Source organism: Fukomys damarensis, unplaced genomic scaffold (genome assembly GCF_012274545.1).
Source record: "Fukomys damarensis isolate Sample0158 unplaced genomic scaffold, DMR_v1.0_HiC HiC_scaffold_34, whole genome shotgun sequence".
NCBI lineage: Eukaryota > Metazoa > Chordata > Mammalia > Rodentia > Bathyergidae > Fukomys > Fukomys damarensis.
This window is the reverse complement of record NW_022900946.1, coordinates 8,640,222-8,666,050: the sequence shown is the minus strand read 5'-3', so window position 1 is coordinate 8,666,050 and position 25,829 is coordinate 8,640,222. Positions and strand designations below refer to the sequence as shown.

Sequence of the window (25,829 nt, the reverse complement as noted above, 5' to 3'; positions counted from 1 at the left end):
CGCCACGACAACAGGGCCTGGCATGCGGTTGGTACTTGATGAATATCTGTCACATGACTGACCGATGGAATGCTCTGGGGTTATCTCTTGCCCGTGTTCCCACCAACAAAATGGGAATTAAACCATGGCTGCATTAATCAAAGGGCTGCCCTGCTGAGGTAATGGACTCAAGAAAATGCCTGGTGTGGGGAGGATACAGGGCTATAACACTGCGAGAAGCATTTACTTATTTCTCTGGCCTTGGGTGCCAGGAGAGGCCATTCAGACCCTCATGCAGACAGCCAAGTCCTGCCTTATGCCTTCCTCCCACCCTCTGGCTGCCTAGGATTGGCCTGGAAGGAAGCCCCCATCTCCCTGCTCAGATTTTCCATTTCTGTTTTGCACAGGGGAGGGGAATGAAATGTTACCTTGCATTGTCCCGGCCGTGTGACTTCAAGAAATTCATGTCTCGGTATCTGGAGAGAAAGGCTACCAGCTGGTCATTCGTCCTATGGAAACGGAGAGGAGAGTCAGAGCCCATGGAGACCGAGAGCCTTAGCTCCCAGCTCTGTCATGGAAGCCAGGATTTGCTGTCAGTGGTGCTGCTTCACTCGCCTCTCCTGATCACCACCACACAGCTAGGGCATCTTCTCCGTGCTTCTCCCCTCCCCGGGGCCTTCCCCAGTATGTCAAAGTGGGCTGCTGGTGTATTTCTCTCCCATCTCCTCCACTGTCCCAGGGACACTGAGGACAGACAAAGCATTTTACATGATTTGGAATCTCCGGTATTCAGCAGGGAATGAAGTAGCCCAGTGCCGAGCCCCAAACATGCTCAGGTCCCTTGCACTAACTGTGCCTAGGAACTTACCCTTTATCTTCCCATTGCTTGCCTACCCTTGTATCCGGGTCTTCTTTTCAATGTCACCTCTTCAGAGAGGCCTTTTCTAAAGCAGCACCCCATTACATCACCCTGTTTACGACCCTCTTTTGTCATCACATCAGCCTGTTTACGTCACTGCTTTATGACCGCCCGAATGCACTCGCTCATGTCCCGGGTGAGCTCCCGGAGACACGGCCGGCTGCATTTGCTCAGCGGCGCACCACAGGAGCCGTGTTCGTGTGTGCTGAATAAGTGAACGCACTCAGAGCAGGCGAGTCTGAGCTGACCCCTTTGAGGGCAGTCTGAGCAATGAAAGAATCCGTGAATGAGCGACTACCAAGTTCTCAGGAACCACAGGGCTACGGATCGAGAGGGCTTTAAAAAATACGAAGTGCAAAGCAAACGATAACATCGTTTCCAACATTGTTATCCCAAATTGATCGCCATCAATCTCGGCACTAGCAGCACAGTCACAGCTAATCAGCTTGTGCATACAGCTGTGACAGTGTTTTAAAAGGCAGTCACACGGGCCTCCATCTGCCAGCAAGGCAGTCCCTCTTCCACCAAATAGACCCGAACAGGTAACCGGTGCTGCCCTGGCAGCTCCTTTACCCCGGCTGCTCTGCCAGGGGAGGCTTCCTCAGCAGGAAAGCGTTAACCCTTGCTGCAGCCTGGGAGAGGCTGGGCAGCGGGTGGGGTGTAGCAGATTGTCTCTGGGAATATAAAGGAGGCCCAGCTTCCTAGAGGCAAAGCAGGAGGGCACCTTACAGAGTGGAGCCTGGACCCGGATACACAAAGACCTGGAAACAGATCCCAGCTGCTGAAGTCCCTGTGTGCCTAATGGTGCCATTTGCCCTCTCCGAAGGGCAGCCTTTTATGAACTTCCCTGGCTGTTGGTTAAACAAGCCACACATGTATACAGTAGGTCTTTCACGCATGCGTACTGAAGCAGCAACTGGGTGGCTTCCGAGGGCACACCGTAGGTGCATAATAAGTGCACGTTGCGCCTGCTACCTCTCTGGGCCCCTCTTGCACTGCCCTGCGACTCTGCAGTCTCGCCACTCGGAGCCCCTGTCTCTCATTGGACATTCGGCTCACCCTGACCAACTCACAGTTCAGGCGGGGGCGGGCGGTACGAAGCAGTTAAGCAATGCTGCAGTGAAAATGAGCGCGGCTGATGTCCCGTCCCGTTACCGAAATAAACAACAATCCAGAGTGGGTCCTCCCGGGAGCAGTGGTGCCAGAAGGACCCTGCGTGTCCGCAGTGAGGCAAACCCATCACCCTTGACAAAGCGGGGCCGTATTCGGCACGGCTCTGCTCGGAGGTGAATCCCGGGGCCAAGCCCACGGTCTGCAGGACGAGGCCACCTCTGTAGGGACCAAGCCCACATCTGGGTACCCAGGGCTTGCAGAAATGGGGTCTTGAAGGAGGCGCTGGAAGAAGCGGAAATGAAATCAGCCCATAAAAACAGCCAAGCCATGGCTCCTCGGAAGCCCTAACGTGGGTGCTTATCCCGGCATCTCCGCAGCTCTCCCTCACCAAGCCCTGCACACTCACCGCGACAGTTCATTATTGTCGTCCTGATGAATACAGGACAAGTTAACCTGGGAATGGGGCCTAGCAGCAGGAATAATAAACAGGGGCCTCTCAGGGGAGGCTCCAAGGGGCCTGGCCAGCCGGGCTCCTGGGCGCACTTTGGGAAGCTCAGGCCTCCCAGGGTCAGCCCTGTGGCTCCATTTGGCAACCCCAGAAAGCATCATTCAGGGCCCTGAGCTGGGGCTATTTTCACATTTGACGCTTCACTGAGTCCCCATCTGACGAGGATGAATAGGCATTTAGTGAATTTACTTAGCAATGCTTCCGCATGAAATCGTCTCAAAAGATGACATCTTGGGGGAGGGAGGGAAGGAGGAGGGGCTGCAGTTTCCAGGCCTGGAGAGGATAAAGCCCCTTTCAAAGCAAAGCACTGTGTGCTTGGTTGGGCTGGCTGGACGGGTGGGGCCTACCCTGTCTCCCTGTGGGCCCTGTGGGCCCTGGGCCCCAGTCTCTCCTCGGGTATAAAAATGCCTGCTGAAGTCTGTCTCCCCAGCCCTTCTTGGAAAGGAGCTAGGATTCGGCTGGGGACCAATTCTCCCATTGTTGCTTTCAGACGCCTGTCGATAATTGCCTACATAATATTTAGTTCACTGCAGATAATTAACAGCTTGTGATCTGTTGACACTTTACCCTACTCCAGTCTCGCCTGCTGGCTCTCTCTTCCCCTTACACATATTTCTCTCTCCTCTCTGGCGGAATCCTTGGCCAAGCTCATCCCTGGATCTGCTTCTTCATCAGTTTCCCTCTACCTTCTGCTGACATGATTTGAAGTCACACCTCCTCACCCTCCCGATGGTAACCAGGAGCTGGCAACCAGGGCTCTAATCATCAGGGCCTGGAGGAAATCGTTGGTGAAATAAGTAATAAATAAATAAATAAATGCTCAAATAAACTTACGGGACTCTTGGTTGAAACGTGTAAATAACAGTAATAAAAGCAGCTCCCAAATGAGAGCCATTTATTAGCTAGCACTATGTCCTAGGACTTGCTACAGACTCTTGCCACATTTTATTGCAATGGATGCAAAGACCATGCTACAAAATGCAAACTTTGTTTCCCATTTTACAGACTGGGGGGGGTGTGTGTGGCTCTGAGAAGGCAGCCATGGAGGAAAGTGCAGAAGTAGGACTGGAACTTGGAACGTCACCGATGGTGATTTTCACTACTAGACGGCTTCTAAAGATGATGGAGCCTGAGGGAGTAGATGGGTGAATGAATTCCATTTCAAGGGCCACAGAAAACATACAGGTGCAGCAGCGTCTCCTCACCTGCAGCCTGGTCTGCACCCCAGCAGCTGCAGCTCACTGCTGTTAGGCCACATCCCAGGCCCCATCCAAGACCTACTGAGCCAACCTTTGCTTCTTATCAAGATTCCCAGGTGACAGTGTGCCCTTTAACACTTACAAAGCACTGCCCTATGTCAAGGAGGAAGATCAGTAGTTAATTCCCTGCTTCCTGCCTTTATCTGCTCCCCATGGTCTCTTCTGGAAAGCCTAGATTTTAAGCAGTTGCCTTCATGTCTATAAGCCTCGGGAGTTGGAGTATTAAATAAAATCACATCTGTAAGACCTGTGCAGGAACACCTGGCACAGAGTAAGCCCCTGATAAATGTTAACTGCTATTTAATAGTATTTTTGCCATCCTCAACAGCAGATGCTTAAAGACACTGTGAACTGTGTAAGTATTGTAAGAATCCAACTTGATTTGAACTTGGACGGCTTTCTGTGCATGAGATCACTGGGATATTTTGCAGAGCACAGAATGGGAAGGGGCTTCTGCTGGTGTCAGGAGTCAGGAGCTAGCTCTAGGGGCACATGGCACAATCCTGTGTATCTGATACTTAAAAGTGCTGGCCATGAAGGCACTCAGGGAGATGGGCACAGCTCCCAGGTTCCCTCAGCCACGCAGTGTCCAGGCTCCATGAGAAAAGTGCTCTTGGCACACAGAGTCACAGTCTGCTGGCAGCCTGTCATGGATCTCGCAGAGGATGGGGCTGCTTGATCGTCATTAGGAAGGAGCCTGGCACAGAGCCAGCTGCACTTTTCTGGGTCCCTCCTGCCCATGACTCTTATGATGTGGTGCTCCTTTCCCAAAACAGGATGCTGAGAATGACTCCGCCAGAGGCTGTCACAGCCCAGTGCTGGGACTGACAGGCAAAAGCCAGGGATATGCACAGGATGCTTCTGAACCTCAGGATTCAGGGTCCTGAACCCCTGATACTGCTAGGTGTGCACAAACTTCACAGGGCATGGATTCAGCCTCCTAGATTGTGGGGGACCTACCACTGTGGAGCACAAATGTTCAGGATGGGTGGGGTTGGGGGGCTGTGGGATGCGGGAGCTGAGGATGCCAGGGCAACTAAGCAACTTTACCCTATGCAACACCATTCATGGTATCTGATGTACTATTCTATTTTCAATTTTTCATAATGGCAAAATAAAACAACATACACCATATTAACCTTTGTGTGTGTGTGTGTGTGTGTGCATGTGTATGTGTATGTGTGTGTGTGTGTGTGGCATTGGAGACTGCACTCAGGACCTTCCCATTGAGGTATATCCCCAGCTCTTTTTATGTTGAGGCAGTTCCTCTCTAAGTCGCTCAGTTATCCAGGCGGGGCTCAGTTTTGTGATAGTCCTGCCTCAGCCTCCCAGAGTTCTAGAAGTACAGGTGTGTGCTTGCTCAGCTACCATCTTAACCACTTTTTAAATTGTATGGTTCAGTGATACTAAGTACATTCACATCACCATGGTCTATTTCTAGAACTCTTTTCATCACTCAAAATAGAAACTCTGGACCCATTAAATCACAACTCTCAACGCTTCCTTTTCCTGTTCCTGGCAACCACAACTCTACTTTCTACTGCTATAATTTTGATTACCCCTGGTACTTCAGATAACTGCAATTATATACACTTTGTCTTTGCATGTAGCTTATCTCACCTAGAACAACATCCTCAGGGTTCACCCGTAGTATAACATATTTCAGAATGTCCTTTAAGGTCGAACGGTGTCCCAGTCTGATACAGTACATGTATTTTTTGACATACCAAGAAACAGTAGTGATCACTGTGTTTATTGTATGCTCCCTAAGCCAACGAGGATGTGTACAGAAGGTTGAACAGTCCCGCCCGGCTCAGGACTAAGGAGTTCCCAGAGTACGCACATCTAGTTTTACAGTCTGGTCATCCTTGGCAAATTGAGACCAGCTGTGATGTCAGGCACACGGGTCCAGCAGGGGCTGTGCGATCACAGGAATAGCATCACGCTCCGCAGGATTAGGAGGCTCATCTTTCTGTGAACAGCACACTTTTACAGAAAACCATGAAAGTAGGAGAGCCAGTAGCACTCAGTCTCTCTACTTTTAAAGTTGTTATTCTGAAAGCTTAGGCTACAGCAAAGCAAAGAATTGCAAAGCAGCCTCAGTGACTGGCACATATGATTCCTGAGTACTAGGACGTGGGGACAAACACTGCTCTAAGAACTTTCTATGTGTTCGCTCACACTTACACCCATGCCAGCCCTAGGAGGCAGATGCCACTAGCTCTATGTCCATTTTTACATTGCATACATAGCAACACGGGTTCACAATTCGTGCCGCGATAGATGCATCCTGCTGCTGTGTCTAATAAGCACATACACGGGCAGGGGCCACCGTTTTAGTGGCAGCATAGAATCCCACGAATTGCCTCAGCAAATCCCCCGGGGCTGGGTATTTAGTTTGTCTCCATTTCCTTCCTCTTACAGATACTGCTGAAGTGTACATCTCTGTGCGTGTACCTTCCCATGCGTGAATGTGATAGATATCGGCAAGAGTGAATTCCCAGATGTGGACTTGTTCCTTCAAAGAGCATTTGAAGGTGGAATGAAGCTTCCCCAAGAATTGGCCTCTCACCATCGCACAGGAGCCATGCTGGCCGGCAGAGATGTGGGAGGGAGGAAACTTCAAAGCCAAATTGCGGAGATGTCCTGGAGGGGCTGGCAGGCTCCTGGCAGTCAGGCTGACCAGTTTGCTTGGGCAAACTTCTGCCTTTCCCATGATGCCAACAAGCGGCCCAACCCTGGTGGACAGAAGAACCCCACAAGGAAGTATAAATGGCCTCCTGTCAAGCAGCAGGGTAGGGTGGTGTAGAGCCATCCTGCTCTTGCCGGGCAGCAGCTCCAGCTGGCGTCCATATGCCTGCTAACTGCTGCAGGGTTTTCCAACCCTGTGAATGGGCAGCACCTCGGAGAGCACCCCAACCCCAAGCACCTGGCTCTAGGCACAGAAAGAACAGCCTGGAGCTTGATGCTTTCTGTTCTCCGGGGCCTGATTGTGTAGTAGACGCTCAGCAATATCCACTGCCATGCTTCGTAAGTGCCCAAGTGGGGCACTGCCATGCATACCCGACTCTAGCTGCTGTGCCCAGCGCAGCCCACCTCACAGGCAGAGCTCGGTATCCTTTGCAGGACTGACAGACTCCTTGGGCACAAGGAGCATCATCATTCACTCCTGTAGCTTGTGCATTTGTCCGCTCCAGTCACTGCCAGGAGGGCATTTCCTTATGTCATTGACCAGTGAACTGGGGTAGACCTGGAGTAACAAATGCTGGGGATAAAATGCTAGTAGGAATGCTTAATGATCTCAACTGCAGGACAATCTCCTTTTGATGTTTACTGAATGCTAAGAGCTCATTTTTCTTAGATCTTACTACAACTTTGTTCAGAACATGCCACTGTGCGTGAATGAGGTGGGACTGGACAGCTTCAAGGGCTTACCCCAAATCTTAGGTGTGGTGGAATGGAGCAAAGACCTTGGATCGGAACCCCAGGACTAAGCCAGACATCTTTCCATCCTGCTTTCCTTGTGGTGGGTAAGCAACAGCAATGTGGTCCATTTCTTTAGAAATGGAGCCAGCAAACACATAGGAAATAACAGCCACCTTTAGCTGCCTTCTATTTCCTTGTAAAGGGAATGTGGCAGAAGAAAAAGTTGCACACTAGGAACTGTCAAAGAAAATCTCTGTCCAGGGTGCATGTCTTTCTCCTGTGCTCATCAGCAATCAGAGTCTGCCATTTTCCTTTTGCCCACTATAGTCCATCTCCTAAGTAGCTGTGGAACTATCTGCCCACATGGATAATTTGGGGGGATGGTGCTGGGGACAGAGACATTGTCATCGTTCCCTCTTCAACACGCCAGATGGTCAATGCATGGACCTGCACAACATCTATGGCCTACTAGAAAAGTCAGGAAGTCCAAGATTCCAGAACAACAGTGAGGCAAGGTCAAATTCATGGCTATATGAAAACAAGGCAATAGGAAAGAACTTGCAACAAATCAAATCCCTAGTTCTAATGCAGTTAACCCTTGCAGAGGAAGTCATTTTTGGTAAGATTTGGGGGAAATGAAGATAACACTTTAAATACCATATTTCTTCCTGGACACCACAGGCATAACTTCAGCTACTGTCAGGCACCTGAGGCAAAGTGAACTGGACAAAATGCTACTCTGGCCTCCAAACTCTGCTTTAACCCTCCCTGCAGGAAGCAGCCGCAGGATCTTGGTAAAGCATGAGCCTGATTACATCACCTCTCGTGCTTCATATCCTTCAGTGGCTGTCGGTCACTGGCCTGACGATGTCCTGACTCCTCAGCACAGTGCTCAAGGTTGTCCATGGTCCAGCCCTGCCTGCTCAATTTTCATTCGAAGTCTTCTGAATGTTCTGTGCTCTTCTGTAACTCTAACACTGGCGAGCTCTGCTTGCTCCCTGGATAATGGGATTTCTCACTTGACAGGTCAAGCTCTGTCCCAAACCTCTGGAGCATCGGTGGACCTGACACTTGTGGTTTCTGTCCTCGAGTAGTACAAAGTGCAGTGGGGGAGGCAGTGAAGTGCTTGTGATGTGGGATGAGATGCCAGGTAAACCGAAGCACAAGCCATCACGGGAGACATTTGCAAAGTGTGCCGGCTACAGCAGGGGACGGTCCTTCCCTCCGTGAAGACAGACAGCACATGGGGAAACCACCTGGATGATAAAATCCAAACCCTTTTGACTGGATTTACCTTTTTGTTATTGACAAAGACGACGCCGTACTGAAACAAGTTTGGAGGGTCAGGCGAATCCTTTCTCAAAGCCTCAGCACTCACTGAACATTGGTAAAAAACACATTTTTCATTTTAAGCATACATAAGGCATTATAAGAAGCAGTTTATCTGACATTCCATCAACGAGAACTTTTTACACGTTGGCTCTTCCTCAAGACTGCTGTAATGGAAAGGTGACTGACAAGAATCAACACCCAGAGGCCAATGCTGGGTCTTTGGACGCCATTGGAATCACAAATTAAGAACTAAATTTCCATTCTGCTAAGTGTGTGTGTGCGTGCATACGTGTGTGTGAGGTCTATTTGATCGTACTTTAATTCCCTGAAATCTGATTGTCCTCATGCGTCATGAGACATCTCAAATGAGCAGAACATTTGCTTAGCCAAATTCTGCAGTCCCAAATGACACCGGATTATGGTCAGTTATTTGATTTGGTCTTTGTGAGACAAGGAGAAGTCCATTTTGGAAAACATCGAAAGACTGAATCTTAGAAGTAAATGCGATTTCTGCAGGAAAGCTGACACATGGCTGCAAGGACGGCTATTTTCAGAGAAGTATTTGTGGAAATTTCTCTCTGATCTTTGTCACTTTCTTGCTGATTGATTTTGAGTGAGATTTTCAAAGTTGCTGGGCCTTAGTTTTCTACTCTGTGAAATGGGAGTAACAATGAGGTATTTGTGGTTATGGGTGTGGCTCACGGTGGTTGGCCCACAGCAGGCGTTGCGGGAAGAAAGCCGTTGGAAAGAAGTCCCTCTATTCCTTGCTAGACATGCAGGAGGAAGGGCATGCCTACCCTTTCCAGTCCTCTGCCAAGCTAGGACATGTTACATTTTATGTCTCTGTATTTCCTACCTCTAGCGTCATCTATGCACCCTTGACTGGGAGGAGCTGCCTGAAGTCAAGAGGCTTCTCTGGTGCACCCATGTGCCCAGCGCAGACATGACGGGTTCTGTCTCAGCCTTGTTCCTGTCTCCATTTGCCCTCCGATGCCCATCCCATCTCAGAGGGGCCTACAGAAATCACCCAGCACATGGGTGCTGCATTCCATACTAAGGTCTTTCCCCTCTGCTGAGGACTCCTTCTCTATAGCTTTGTCTGATCAAGTCTGCTCATCTTCGTCAGAACTGGCTCAGTGTCAGCTCAAAGGGAAGGGCTGGGGCATAAACGACCATCAACCACAGTGAGCTATCTTCATAAGCTCAACTTTCTACTTGTGTTCATACCTGAAATGAGGGTTTCTTTTTTTTTTCCACCATTCACATTCCCTTGGGTTTGTTCAAACAATGACTGTGATCTACGGTCAATAATAAATTCTCCATCGGGTCTCTACAGTAATAATTTCTCCATTTCCAGTGTACCACAAGGGTGGCACAGCAATGTGAATGTACTGGAGTCTGGAGTGGTTAAGATCAAGAAAATGCTCTGGGGGATGCCACGGACTTGTTGGGTGGCCTTGGGGAGGTCCTTTCAGCTACTGTGGCTCCATGTCCTCATTTCTACTACTGATCTACTACTTTACAGTCTCACTTGAGGATTTCATGAGACAAGGAATTACCTACTGCTTGAAAGTGAAAAATTCTAAGGCACAGATTTTCAGTAGTGGATGCCAGGCAGGGAAGAAGAGATATCTACTCCAAGAGGGGTAACCTGGTCCACACAGTGCTAGGATGAAAGCTATTATCACTGTTGCTGCTGTTATCATGATTATTACTTCCCTAGAAGTAGAACCCATACTGTGCTAGACATACACATAGCAAGGATCTCTAATGCCCAGAACTGCAGGGTCAGATCTGTTTGGATTTCAGCCCTAGGATGGGACAGAGCTTGAAGGGCAGATGACTCCGCTCTGGGCAGCCTGCCCACCCCGGGACAAGGTCAACACACTGTCACGTAGACAGGAAGTCACACTGGTGCCTCTCCAGGAAACAAACACTGTAGCCAACTCTGCAAGCCTCAGGCAGACACGGACTTCAGGCCCGAGAGGGGGATTGTGGAGCGTCGGCACGTGCCACGTCCTGTGTGCTCTTTGCCCACAGGTTTCCAAGGCTGCTTATCTCAGGAGCTAATGATACAAAATTCAGAAAGCTGTGAGTGGAGGAACTGTGATGTCACAGTTCCTGGGGTCAGAAAACTTGGGAAACGTTTAGGAGCAAACTCATCACAGAGATCAGTGGTTGTCAGACTGTCCTGCAGAAGCCTGGGTTCTCCGGGGAACCCAGAGCCTCTGGGAAGCTCACTAGAGCTTTCTCCAAGGGACCCACACTTCCACCCATGTCTACACTGAGGTCTCACGACTCAGTATCTTAAATAAGCTTTCAAACATTATTAGAGAAAATGGCCAGAGTGCAATTCTTTTTTGGCAGGGAGCAACTGACAATGCTTCTGAACAGCACCTTTGCCTTCTCCTCACCGGGAGTCACCATGTGACAGTCCTCATAGCGCTTCTTGGAGGATGAAAAGAACAATGTTTGGTTAAGTTGTTAGCACAGGTGCTCAGAAGACAGGAAACAATAAATCTTGGCTGTGTCACCGTTGGCCTGTGAATTAAACTTCCTCCGCTACCCTCTCCATTCCTGCCTCTTTCTCTTCTTTCCTCCCTTCTGTCCTGTCTGCCTCTTTGCTTCATCTTTGGAATCTTGAGAGTTTTCCAAGTGCTCTGTGCTTATAGCATTAGACATGAACTCTTCTTTTTCAACTACTGGCAACATTGTGACTTGGATGGGTTCATTTCAAAAAGGAATCTAAATCCTGTTTGTTTTGTTTTTTTGTTTGTTTTTTGAGACAGAATCTCACTATGTACTTGAAACTGATCTGGAAGTCACTATGTAGCCCAGACTGGTCTTGAACTCAAAGCAATCCTCCTGCCTCAGCCTCCCGAGTGCTGGGATTACAGGCGTGCACCACCAAGCCCGGCTAAATTCTGGTTTTATTTGACTGCTCTTTGGGTAAAAAACTAGAGGAATCCCTTCTCTTCCCAGAGAGGTGTCAAGTCAGAGGCAATACCTTAGTTTTGCTTCTCTTGTGCCTCTGTGGTGATTGATGCAATGCTTATAGCAAGATAATTACTTATTTGCAAATGTCAACTGAGACCATACCAAAGACCTATCACATGAACTATGTTGGGAAGATGCTGATACAAGTTCATTGATCATTGTTGAGTTCTATTCAGTGTGAGGCCCATTAATATTTAAATACCTGTCTTCTAAGACAAAAGATGTATCAGACTGGGGCAGGATTCATGCCTATTTTGTTTACACTACTTACCCATTCATTTCTTGGGGAAATATTTATATTATGCCTATTATGAACCATGCTCTTCAAGACGCAGGGCAAACAGTGATAATCAAGACCAGGTCAGGCTGAGGATTTAGCTCAGTGGTGCCGCTGCCTGCCTCACAAGTGCAAAGACTTGAGTTAGATCCCCGGTACCAAAACAAACAAACAAACAAACAACCAGGTCACCAGTCTGGTGGTCCCTGGAGTCTACTGTATGTCCTGGATTATCTTCTCTCCTGTGTAACAGGAACAGTATCAGCCATGTCCTACCCCTTCAAGAACCAAAAGCATAGTCTCTCATGTTCTGTGTTGTGAGGTTCAGAGAAAGAATGCCAGTTAAGAAAGATTCAGCTGGCACGTGTCTGGCACATAACAGTTGCTTGATCCACTCCGGGATGAAGGTTGACGGGAATCCCCTGTGCCAGGCTGAGCCAGGTTCCACGAGTAGAATTTCCAAGCTTATACTGCAGCCCCTGCATGCTAATGCGGATACGTGAGCAGGTTTACTTGAGGGTGTATTTGAGGCGAGCGACATCCAGATGTGCGACTTTCTGCAGGGACATCATCCTGCATCAAGGGACCTGGGTTCAAAATCTGCCTTTGCAGCTTCCTTGTAGGCTACTTTTCCCTTCTAAGTCTGTTTCCTTGCTGGAGTTGGGCAAGGATTGAGGGAACCTGTGACCTAAGGGTACCAATGGGCCCAAGCCCAAAAAGGAATTCACCTACAGAAACTGGGTGCCCCCCATTTCTACTTTATCTTATTTCCTTTCTCTCTTAAGTAATTGAGCCAAATGCATTAAAGCATCATCATATGACCCAAAAGAACTGGAAATGTTTTCAAATAAGAATTGTATATGAATATTCATAGTCGCACTATTCAAAAGGCAGAAACAACCCTGAAATCCATCCAAGGATGACCGAATAAACAAATTGTGACACACCCATAGAGTAGGGTATCATCCACCCTTAAAAATGGGATGAAATATAAAAACGTTCTACACCACGGGTCGATGTGAACCTATCACGCTAAACGAAAGAAGCTAGACATGAAATGCCACCTACGATATAACTCTATTGACGTGAAATAGCCAGAGTCACCAGGATGAGTGGTTACAGGGGTTGGGGACAGGACAGAATGAATAACTGCTTAATGGGTCTTTTCCTTTTGGGGTGATTAAAATGTATGTGTGTGTGTGTGTGTGTGTGTGTGTGTGTGCGTAGGTACTGATGATGATTCCACAACACCAGGAATGCACTCGAGGCAAATCTTAAGTGTATCATTGCCACAATAAAAATATATTACTTGAATCTAGAAATTTCAAGCTGAAAAAGAAACCATAATGCAACTGCAAGAATATTGTGTTTGGTATAGTGAACGTATTTTATACACACGACTGGATATACAACCATCCCAGAAGGTGAGAGGCATCAGCTTCATTTTATAAGGGAGCAAGGAGAGCTCCTCAAAGCTTGAACAACCTGGTGACGACGGCGACGATGAGGATGTTAGTAACGACTAAGCACATAAGTCATGTACTCCAGGCCCTCCGCTTTCCATGGGCTTCTTCTCTTCCCCACAACCCCATGAAAGAGGCGCTATTATCACCGCCCGTCTTACACAGGAAGTTCAGCACAGAGAGGTTAGATGACTTGTCCCCGGAGAGGCAGCCCATGTGGAATGGGACTGGGGACATGGACGCCACAGGACACGGGGCACCTGCAGCCCTGGCCTGTCTGTCCTCTCTCACTGAGGATGGGAGCAGGACAGACACGAGAGACTGCATGGGATTCAGATCCTCTCCCCAGCTGCCCGGAAGCCAGAGAGGTCTGATGTGGGAGGTCCGCGGTGCCTGTAGGGCACCCAGGCAGGACCCCTGGGTATCCGGGAGGGACCCCGCTAAGGTGGAGAAGCAGCGGACAGCTGTGGCTTATGGGAGCCAGCACGGCTCGCTGCTCTTTTGGAACAGACCCTCCGGCTCTTTGGAACACCTTCCATTTCCCTGGTGGCAAAATCTGAAAATGCCTCTGGCAGAAATAATTAAATGAAGACGGAGACCCTTCCGTGGCTCCTCAATCCAGGAATCAGCCCAGAGACGCCTTTAATTGATTGTGGATTTAAAACAACACAACACAGAGTCAGCGACTCTCCTGCTGCTGAGGAATAAAAGACAGAGTCCCTGCAGTCACCGTGGGGCTGCACAGGATAGCCACTGTGACCACATTTGTTTCTTTCTTCCTCAATACCGCAGTGAGTAGCCACCAGGCTCTGCGGCAGGCACTAAGGCACCGTGGTAAGGAGATCCATGTCGCTGTGCTTTTGTGGAACTGCTGACAAGTAGATTCATCACCGTCACTGCTGGTTGAGTACTTTCTCCATACTAGGCAAGGCCCTTCCCCATTTCACATCTTAAGCCTCAGCAAAGGTTGACTGAGATGGTTCCCATTTTATGGAAAAGAAAACCCAGGCACAGACAGGCCAAGCGATTTGCCTAAGGTTGTACAGCACGTGAATGGGACTGGCAGCTGGAACTTCAACTGCAGACTTCCCACATGTGCCCCCGACCTTTGGCTTCATTTCCCCGAGAGCCTGATACTCAACGATGTCTGCCAAATAGCGAAAAGTGGGCTTCTTAATCCGGAGTACGGACCAGCGATGCGGAACCTCAGAGCGCCAAGTGCTACTGAGAGGCCCGACAGAAAATAGCAGCGGTGAAACAGCATGGAGGTTTAGGCAGGAGGAACATCAGCTGCCATCTGTCCTCTCCTCTGGCACTCAGACACAGTTCTCATTCTTCCTTTCTCCTCACTGCCAAGCAGTTAAGAATCAAAGCAATCTCATTATGGTACTTTCCAATTACAATGAGAACTTCAAAGGTTTCCTGTTGCCTTTAGGATATATTTGGGATCCTTAACATGGAGCTTCTGGGGGTTCCCGCAAAATTTTGTCCCTACCAATTTCTCCAGCTTCAGGCTATTGGTTCATTCCCTTACCTCACCCTATCCACTTGAACCTCTCTGCATGTCCTGCATGTGTCATAGTCCCTCCTGCCTCAGGGCCTTTGCACACACAGCCCATCCTGCCTGGAAAACGCCCTCCATTCATATTTTTACTCAGTTAATTCTTTTTCTTTCTCAACTTGCAAGTCAGGGGTACCTCTTGAGGGAAGTTTCTCTGACCTTCTAGAAGAGAAGAGGTTACAGGCAAGTCACTTCCCTGTATTATACACAGGTGAATTTCCTTCCTCACACTGCCATTAAAGATATCATTATTTAATGGCCTAATCAGTATATTTCTCAAGGGCAAGATGATAAATATCCTATTGGCAGCCATAACCTCAGATCTAGCAAACATCTGGTATGCGGTAGACTTCCAACAAGCCTGTGTTGACTGCTTTGACTACAGAAATGAACGAATGAATGAACCAACCACAAATGAGGTCTTAAAGTCGACATTTCTTTAACATGCATTTCATGATTATTATTGTGCTTAAAATCTCTCTCTACAAAATGACATTCTAAGTTGTGGCAAACTCCTGAGACAAATGGCAGGAGGGGACCCACACAGAACTAGATAGAAAGATGAAAGGAAAGGAGACCCACGGGACCAGCAGAAAGAGCAACAGGGACACCACGTGTCTTGTCTCCCTGGGATCTTTGATAAATAGCTGGCATCAGGCATCAGTCTGCTTCTTGTCTAGCCAGACAAGGAAAGATGCTCTTCCAGAGTAAGAGCTGAAATCAAGGAGTCCGGAAATTCAACATCATTAACCTTTTTGATTCGAATGGAGGAAGGTGATGCAAGGTGAATCACAGCACTAATGAGCCCCAGGTATATCTGGCAGGTTTGTGCAGGGAAGGTTAGATAGTAGAAAGAGACCACAGCATGCTCTGGCTGACACGAACACCAGGGGCTGGACAGGACTAAAGGCTCGGACACTGTCGAGAGCAGACTGCCTGTCCTGTCTTGGCCGACCCTGGTGGAAGAGCTCTATTCCGTGACTGCTGCTTAGTTCAGTCTCAGGATGGACACATCGGGCAGGGTGGGCAAACCTGGAGTGTGATGTTTTATGTAGGGTGGGTGGGAGTCCAGATCGAGGGCAGGGCAGGGAGACCAGAAGGTCTTGGAAATCTGGACTGTGGAGGCTCTGTCCAGCGTCCTGAAGTCCACCCCCCATACACACACCAGATTACAAACTGGTACCTATCTCAGGGTGACATTCCCAGAGGGTGCAAGAGCAAAGGCCATGCCTGGGAGGTGGGTGGGTGGGCATCTCTGCTGAGACAAGGCCACTGCCCGAAATGTGAGACAGCTGATGAAACAGCCAGAACAGGGTTCTGCAGACGCTGGCCTGCTTTTGTGTACAAAGTTGTATGCGAGTGCAGTCCCACCAGCTCCCTGCTCACGGACACTTTCCACGATGGCCTCGGTGCTGCACAGAAACCACATGACCCTAAAACCTGCACTATTTACTAGTTGTTTGCTTGCTTATTCGGTGGTACTGCGGACCGAACCCCGGATCTTCGCAGAGCCAGACCATTTTTATTTTGAGACAGGGTCTCGCTAACTAGCTAAAGTGCCAGAATGGACTTGAACTTGTGATTCTCCTGCCTCAGCCTCCCAGAGTGCTGGGATCACAGGCATGCACCGCCACGTCTGGTTTAGCTGTCGCAGCATTAAAAAACTTGCTACGTCCTCATCCAATATAATGTTTTTCTCCTTTTGGTTATTCCTACACTTTCCCTACAACATTTTGGCAAATCCACCTTATCAAAGGATCTTCTGGGCCGACCTCTTTCTCCTTCCACACTGTAGATTTCCTTGGACAGTTTCTGCCCACCCTACTGTCTCCCTCCCAAGCATGGGGTGGCAGAGAAGAACTAAGCTTTCTTAACTGCAGCACCCAGCAAAGTGGCTGGCCTATAGCAGACACTCCATAACTATCTGAAGGATCAAGGAGATGCCTGCATTACTATTTTGTTAAGTTTTTCTTATTTAATCAACCACTGATTTTAAAAGAAAACTTCCAATTTCAGAAACCTGGATATCTACAGACAAATACTGATATTTTCAAAAAATGACCTGCATACCATTTTAAACCACGGTGCAGACACGTGGCCCATGGATCATACCTGAGAACCCCTGGCTTACTGTTAAGAGCACGGGCAAATTGAAATCTACATTCTAGCTCCCAGACGGTGAGCATATCCTCATGTCCTTCTCTACAAATAGCAATGATGAAGACCCCTAAATGCTTAGGGCCCTGCACAAGCTCAGGGCTGGAAGGACAGCGGTGGAAACACTCAGGGAGGTGCTGCCTCCTGGGCACTAAGTCTGCGACAACACCACACTCCTTGGGTCTGCAGGGAGCACTCTCGGAGACACTGCCTCAGTTACTGGATGGCCACTGCATCCCAGCAAAGCAATTTGGACTAATGGCACTATTTAGCTGGAGGTGTCCAGAGAATGCACTGTTTAAAGCAACTTGCTAGAAACTTCCCCAGGGTGGCAAACTTTTAAACAAAGATTGACTCTGTAGTCAAAAACTGCTTGGCCTCAAACCAGATTCTAGCATCCCAAAGAGCACAATTACATTAGGAAAGGGGTGGCAATGTTTGTGCCCCTGGCTTAGTTTGCCAAGTAATGTTGACTGATGAGTACAATTAAGTTATGCCGAGGAGAATCCTTCTCCGGAGGAGGAAGGACATGAGAGGCAGACACAATTTCCGTTCTTTTTCAGCATGGGAACAAAACATCAGTGTGGCCCTGCACTTCACCGCTGCCCTGGGAAAAGGGGCCAGCATTGCCCCTGGCTTCCTTTTCCTTGCTCTACACTTCTCAACGAACCACTGTTAAGAATAAGGCTCCAAGCTAGGAATCCAGGTTCCAGGCACTCCATCTGGGCACGGTGGGGCTGTTTCTCTGCCCACAGGCAGGAGTGGAGGAAGCAGAGGGTGGCTCAGGTGATACAGGGGCTTTGCTTGTGACCCTGACTTCTATTCTAAGACCATCCCCGGGACAATGAGCCATCTACATGGAGGAGTCACTCTCTGACGCCTCCCAGGGCACCACGGTGGCGGAGGTAGACCATTCGGACCTGGAAATAGGGAGGGCATTGGTGGGGTTGGTGAGGAAGTCAGCGGGAGGGAATGTGCAGGAAGCTTCCACTCGAAATCTCAGGGAGATTGCAGCTGCATGGGTGTCAGAGGAAGCGGAGGCACGGCTGGGGTTTGGAGCATGGTCACTTCCTGCTGCTGCGGGGCAGGCTCCCTTCCATCTCCCTGGGATTGCCCCAGCAGGACGATTCAGGGCCTGGGGTGCTTCTTGCGCTACGGCTGTTGGACAACTGGAAGCTACGCAGCAAAGGCCCTCACCTGGATCCCATTCTTTCTTTCCATGTGCCTCACGTCGGACCTAACCCCTGTGGGGCCAAGACAGGCTCCTTTGTCTTGACTGCCTCTTCCTCTCCCACAGGGGGGTGGGGGCGGTAAACTCCAGCCGGACCACGAGCTCAGCCATGTCTTCTCTGTACCACCAGCGCGGCTGAGCATCCGGTGCTTAGTCGGTGGGAGGGTGACGAACAGACTGGCCAGAGGTGCGTGGACACAGGGTCACTCTGCCAACCTGGCTTTGTGTCTCAGAGCTGGGAAAAAGCAGTGCTTGGTGTCCACTCAACTGCTGTTCTCCGTGTGGCTCCCTGATAGGTAGATAACATTTTCATGCTACTTTGGTAGATGACAGAACTGAGATGCAGAAGGGCTGGCTTCACTTGTCTTGAAAGCACAGAGTGGAAAGGGCTAGAGACAGATGTACCAGTCAACACGATCCTGAACACCGGGTGTCTTCAACAGCGAACACTTCTTTGCTCAGAGTTCTGGAGGCTCAAAATTCAAGATCGACGCTCCGGTGATTTCTTTTCCTTCTGAAGACCCTCTTCCTTCCGACGGCCACCTTCTCGCTGTGTCCTTACACGCCAGTGAGGTCCCTGGCGTTTCTTTCTATAATTCCACAGGAACCGGGCTCCACTTTCATTGCCTCATTACTCTTAATGACCTCCTCCTAGGCCCTAGCTCCAAAAACAGAAGCGGGGCTCCAACACGAACTTCGGGGAGATGCGACGCAGTCTATCACACCATTTCTAATCCAGGTCAGCTGACACCGTGTGGCCTCTTCTGTGCCCTCTGGAATGAGTCGATGGTGCAGAAAATGCCTACATTGTTTCGGTGTTGCTTGGAAGAAACATGTACATTTGGGGAACAGCAGCCATCCTTCCTAATTGTGTTTGTGTTTGGCTAATATTTAAATGAATGAGAATTCCACCGGGCACCACCAGCGAGGGGTGAGGCTTGGAGAGCAGGAGATCCCGAGAGAGCAGGATTACACAGGAACATGGAAGCGGTGCTGTTCTAGCAAATGTAGGACAGCTGGTTCCTGGTCTCTGTGTGCAGCAAACACAGTCATCAAAGTCCCCATCTTCCATCAGCCAGAGAGGGAGAGAGTCCATCTGGACATGGGCCCGCACTGCTATGGTGGCCACGTGGCGGGCTCTGCAGTCTGTGTGACTGGCTTTTTCCCCTGTGGTCAACTGCTCATGCAACAAGCTGTTCAACCAGGCCTGAGAGAGCACAGCACTTTGAACTTGGCAGCCCATCGAGCCTGCTGTGTGGACTTAGCAGGAGGGATAGCAGCTTAGCAACTGGCTGCAGGCAAGAGGACTAGGACCTCAGGCCCTGTGTACCTGCTCATCTCTTGGTTGCTGGAAAAATCCTACATCCTGGCCTCGCATGCAGATGAAGAAATCACAGACTAAGGGGAGGACTAAGGGGCAAAGGTTTGATTCCAGATGTATACACTGGGTGAAACAGGGACTTCTAGGAACAACTTGGCTCTGTCTTCCCCTCAATGGTGAAAGGGGCACAAGTTACAATGCCAGCCCTGATCCCCACCAACTGTTATACTCTGGGAAAGTTCCTTAGTTCACCTCAACCTCAGTTTCTTCATCTGTAAAATGGGATAATGCACTGATGGCATTTATCTTCTAAGTTGTTGCAAGGATGACATTGTATCATGCAAGGAAGTTGGTAGACCCAGGATCCCACGCCCAGTAAGTACTGAGAAATGTGAGCTGCTAGGGTTAGCTACTGGAAAATGGCACACCTTACAGGGTTTCTCCAAGCATCCATTTTGGGAGGCTACTACAGACCACCTGACACTCTGGGCAAAGACTCAAGATAGCAACAAGAAAGAGAAAGTACAAAAATAACAGCAATAATTTAAAAATCCAGAGTTTCCATTTTACACCAAATGATTAGACCTTAGCCCAGTGGTGGCAAACCTATGGCCATGTGTACCACGGCGGGCATGCAGAGCTTTCCCTGTCGGCATGCGTGACAAGGGTATGCGTTACTTTTTTCTAAGCTAAGACCTTAGTATTCGGGTTTGATTGCAGTATTGGCACTTTTTGATAAATAAGTGGGTTTGGGGTTGCAGTTTGGGCACTCAGTCTCTAAAAGGTTTGCCGTCACTGCCTTCGCCTTATCCTTTGGGCCTTGTACTCACCCAAATCCCTGACACCATCAATAAAAAACAGAACACTCCCTTACCACACTTGACTTTTAAGACATACTGTCTTTCTAGGCTGCCCTTGTAAATGATCTTCACTTGTAGTTGGACAGGAGAGACTAGTAGGGTAAAAACAAGAGGCTCTGAGATGTGGATGGCCCACATCGTGGACCACCCTGCGCTCATATCCAGGGTGCAACAGGAGCACCCCCACATCCAGAACATCCCAACCCCTGGCTGTTGGTGGAAAAGCCACATAAAAGAAGGCCTTGCTTTTCCAAGAGGCAAACACTCACTGTCAGAGTTGGAACTGTCCCCTCTGTGGACACAGAGAGAGCTGCTGCTGGGAATCAAGACACCTACGAGGTGTGGGGAGGGAGAAATTAGGAAGAAAAAGCTTTAAAAATTCAATAATGACCAACCCGGGATCTGCAGAGGATTTATTTCTGAACTATGTGGCATCAGCTCTCACTTCTTTTGCTAAACGAAGAGTAATTCTCTATAGTGGAAGCGTTTCTACTCCATGACACAAATGTGACATGAGAGAAAGTAAGGAATTAAAAAAAAATAATTTTAATTGTTGCACGTTTGCCACAAAGAATGATCACATACATCATAGAGAATTTGTGCTTATACCTAATATACCTTCATTCTTTTTTTCCCCATTTTGCTCTTTATTTACCCTTTGGATTTCTCACAGAAGAGAAAGATATTTTGAGGTAAATGAATAAATATGGAGGACACAAATAAATAGGCAAGGGATTTTTTTTAAAAAATTAAAATTAAAATAAAATACAACTTAAAGTCTAGTTCCTCAGTCCCACAAGGCACATGAGCTCTGTGGATGGCGGCCACTGCACTGGACAGCACGATTACACAGCATTTCCTCCACTCCAGAAAGTTCCACTGGACAGCGCTGGTCTAGACCAGCAATCCCCATCATTTTGGCAACAGAGACTGGTTTCATGGAAGATGCTTTTTCCACAAATAGGATGGGGTAGGTGATGGTTTTGGGAGTAGGTTCTCATGAGAAAGGTGCTACCTAGATCCCCCATCTGTGCATCTCACAGGAGGATTTGCACTCCTCTGAGAACCTAATGCTGCTGTTGATCTGACAGGAGGTGGAGCTCAGGCAGTGATGTGAGCCACGAGAAGCAGCTGAAAATACAGATGGAGCTCTGCTTGAGCACTGGTCGTTCACCTCTGTTCACCTGCTCTGTGTCCCAGCTCCTAACAGGACCGGTCCATGGCTTGGGAGTTGGGGACCCCCGATCTAGACTACTGCCTGGCTTCAAATAGGACCTCAATAAGAATTTATTTAGGGAATGAAGGAGTAAATGAACAAAGTATTGTACTCTCTGTTGGCCAAAAAATGGATATACGATTACAGATGGATTCATCAAGTTTTTTCTCTAGGATTTTGAGTATTTTTTTCAGTTGTGAAAGAATGTGAACACACACACACACACACATACACACACATACACACACACACACACCCCAAAACAGAAAAGCAAGCAAACAATATGGGGCTAACATAATCAAGCCAAATGATGGTATCCCTTGGGTGAGATAGCCAAATCTATTGTGGTCTTTTGTACTGCAATCTTTCACACTGACTTTGAACTCTCCGCATCCTTCCAGAAACCTATACTTTTATCTGTTAGCCAGGATGGCACCCGCAAACAATGTGATCACTTCTGGTTTTCTAAGGACCTGGATGACTTCCAGCAGAATCTCATGAGAACCCCAAAATCTCCATCCTCCCTCTGTTCCCAGTGCAGTTTGAGGTCAGCCCTGGCCTCAAGAAATCCTAAAGTGCTTTCTGACCAAAAATATAGCTCAGGAGACCCGGAACAGCTGGCCAGAGGAAAGCAAACTGCATTTCTGCAAAAACAGAAGCGAGCTCTCTCAGCTTGAGAAGTCACAGGGCTCAGGATATGTTTGTTTTTGTTACTAGATGCAAACAGAATTGTTAGCAGTGTAATTATCAGCATGTTTCTCTAGCCACCTTGTGAGGAGCGGTCAGAGCAGGTAGGGCCTTTCAGACTCACATTATTTGGCTGGAGCTTTCACTGGATGGTTTCACCCCAGGTCTCAGAAAAGATGCTGAGAAAACACAGACAGTCACACTTAATGATCTGGTTGTTGGATTCCCAAATGTGACCCCCACGGAACACCGAGACTAACGTATTTGCCATAATAGTATTTACTCTGTTATTTACTTTTATAATTATGTAACAAATGTCTCTGTTTCCCTGGACCAGTGGTTTTTAGCCTTCTGTTATATATTACAATCATAAAGGGAACTTTAAACATACAGATTCTCACCCATAGGTCATCAACTGGCCTGGGGTGTAGCCTTGATTTCTAAGAATCACCCAGAACCCTGATTTGCCTTTGTTGAGAACTCCGTCATGATACCTCAGGCTGCCTGACACAGTCAGTGCTTCACTGTTGTACCCCCAGGGCTTGGAAAGTGTTCAGGAAATGTCCTTGGAGAGGTGCACCCCTGTTTTCAGGGTCTGGGCCTTGAAGGCGCAGGTAACACCTGCTCTAATGGCTCAGGTAAGAGGTAATGAGTGTCCGACCTGGGTGGGGACAGAAGGAATCGGAAGGGGCAGTGCACCTGTGCAGGGCCCAGATGGCACGGTCAGGTGGCGACTATGCATGTTTCCAGCTCCTGGTGAGCAGGATGGCGGTGGTGCTGTTCGGAGAAATGGAGACATATGGAGGAGAACAGGTGTGGGCCAAGAAGAAGACTTAGAGGGGTTCTATGAGTTTCTGCAGAGGCTACCAGCAGGCACAGAAGTACCTAAATCCCTTGTCTTAGAAGTTTATGCTTTTGGAAAAGAACAAGAGGCACTTTGCACCTATTATGTTGGCTACTTTAAACAAACAAACAAACCAATAAACAAGCAAACCAATAAGAAGGGTTGGCAAACATGTGAGAAATCAGAATCCTGGGCACTGCAGGAAGGAGTGTGAAGTGGGGCAGGTGCCATACACATCAGTCTGGCGGATCCTGAAGGAACAGAAGCGGAATCACCGAATGATTCAGGAATTCCACTTCTGGCTGCAGGTCTCAACGAAGTAGAGGCAGGAGGTTGAAGGGCTAATGCACATCGGTGTTCGAGACAGCACTGCTCACCCTCGCCGAAAGGTAGGCACCACCCAAGTACCCAGGGCTGAATGAATAGATAAACACAACATGGTGCCTTCACTCGAGGAAATACTCAGCTTTAGAATGGAAGGAGATCCTGACCCACGCTCCAGCACGGGTGATCCTGGAAGACAAGCTGAGAGTCACACGTACCGGCGCTGTGGGACTCCACTCGCATGAGGCAGGCAGGCATAAGATGCACAGAGAGAGATCCAGGGGTGCTTCCCAGGGCCCCGAGGGGCGAGGGATTGGGGAAGTGCTGCTTACTGAGTCTGTCTTGCAGGATGCAAAGGGGTCTGGAGGTGGATGGTGGTCTTGGTTGCACAATCATGTGGATACACTCAATGCCACTCAACTATACCCTCCAGAGTGGCGAAACGGCAAACTGTATGTTATGTGTGTATGTTATGTAAAGAAGTAAGACGGAAACAGGAAACACAGAGGGGTGTTGCCCCACGCCCCTGGGCACATTCTCTGAAGCCCCACTCTGCCCTTCCCCCTGGCTAGGACCAGCTCTCTCTGACCGGCCCTCCCAGGACTCTTGCTCTCTGCTCCGGCTCTTGCCGCAGTGCTCTGTGGGCCTCCCGAATGAGGCTGTCTGCGCAGGTGCGGGGCCCGGTCTCCAAGCAGAAGGGGCTGCCTGGCTCTGCGTGGCCCTGCGGCTAAATGGCTGCTTGGATTCTACAAGCACATTATGCAGCTTCCCAGATGCTGCCCCTTCCAGGGGGCTTGGAGAGGAGGGCAGGCTCTGTGGGCCTGCTTCTGGGGTCAGCAGAAGCTACTGCTTGCTAGCTGACCTCCTTCTCCCATTCAGATCCCTCACCAACCATCCTCCCACGGCCGCTGGAACTGTCTCTCAGGTTGTAATACAAGGCCAGGCACGGATGCGCACTCCCATAACCCCAACACTCTGGGAGGCTGAGGCAGGAGGATCCAGTTTGAGCCCAGCCTGGGCAACTCGACAACTTAGTGATGCCTCTCAAAATAAAAAAGTAAGAAAAGGAGCTGGGGCTGTAGCTAAGTGTGAAGGCCCTGGTTTCAATTCCCACCTCAAAAATTTACTTCTAGTGGGCAATTTGAGTCCCATAGGGGTGGGCTCACCTGGCTCACCTGCAGGAATGCAGCCTCCTTGCTCTGTGCTCTGGCCACAGCAGCTACTTTTCAGCTCTGCAAACATACCTGAGCCCTTCTAGCCCAGGCCTTGCTGCTTACCCTTCTTCCTGCAATGCTTTCGGAGGACCCCTTACATCCCTGCTGTGAACCCCCAGCTACCGTGGAGTCTCAGGCCACATGGTGCTCCTTGGGAAGGCGGCCCGCACCTCCCAGTCCAGGGCAGATGGACGTGCTAAGAGCTCACAGGTACCATGTCCCTTCCTCCAGAAAACCTGCCTCCCCTGGGGTCACGCTGACTGTGTCTGTCCCATTGGTAACACAGCTATCACACACAGTGCTCCTCCCTAGGTGCTAAGCACTTGACCTGCATCAACTCATTCAACTCTCTAGGCCAGTGATGGCGAACCTGTGACGCGCGTGCCGCAGCAGCTGTTCGTTATCACCGAAAGCTCAAGAAGTTTCACCATCGCTGTGCTAGGCAACCACGCGCGGTGCTGCTATTACCACCCTTTCCATTTTGCAGAGGAGGACACTGCGGCATAAAGACGTGACATGATTTGTGCAAGTTCAAGTTCTCACAGCTGGCAAACAAGAAGCCAGGATGTGCGGCTGGGGAGTCTGGTGGTGACCACAAGGAGGACAGGGCTGACCACACGTCTAACCAAGGCTGACTGCCCGGGGCCTAGTTTAGGGCTGGCACATGGCAGCTGCTCAGTAAATATTTGTTGAGTGGCTATGTGAAGGTAGAAGGAGCCCTATCTCTGAACTCACCCATGGGTGTGGAGGGTTAGCCCCTAGCCAGGGGCTTTGGGGACCTCTGAGGAATTGTGGTTCCATCAACCGATGAATGGATAAACCAGCCGTGCTCTGCCCCCTCAGGGGGACGTTAGTCAGCTACGCACAGGGCCGAATCACAGCCACATGCTGTTCATATAGATGAAACTCAAACATACCATGCAAGGCAGGCACGACAGGCACACACCTGTAATCCCAGCACTCCGGGAGGCTAAGGCAGAAGGGGTGCAATGCAAGACCTGCCTGGGCAACTTAGCAAGACCCTATCTCAAAATTAAAAAATAAAATAAAATAAAACAAGAGTTTAGAATGTAGCTAAGTGCAAAGGTCCTGGATTCAATTCCCAGTATTAGCGAGAGGGAGGGAGGGAGAGAGAGAGAGA

At 49.2% G+C, this 25,829-nt stretch overlaps 1 protein-coding gene across 3 annotated transcripts in view; it reads right to left on the bottom strand.

Annotated features, from left to right (window-relative positions):
- Nucleotides 1-25,829, bottom strand: part of Xylt1 (xylosyltransferase 1) — a 296,956-nt gene that overhangs the window by 41,060 nt on the left and 230,067 nt on the right. For all 3 annotated transcript variants that reach the window (XM_010610763.3, XM_033758755.1, XM_010610764.1), the window contains one exon: nt 408-488. In XM_010610763.3, the coding sequence (XP_010609065.1) occupies nt 408-488 (81 nt within the window). The remainder of the gene's footprint in view (nt 1-407; nt 489-25,829) is intronic.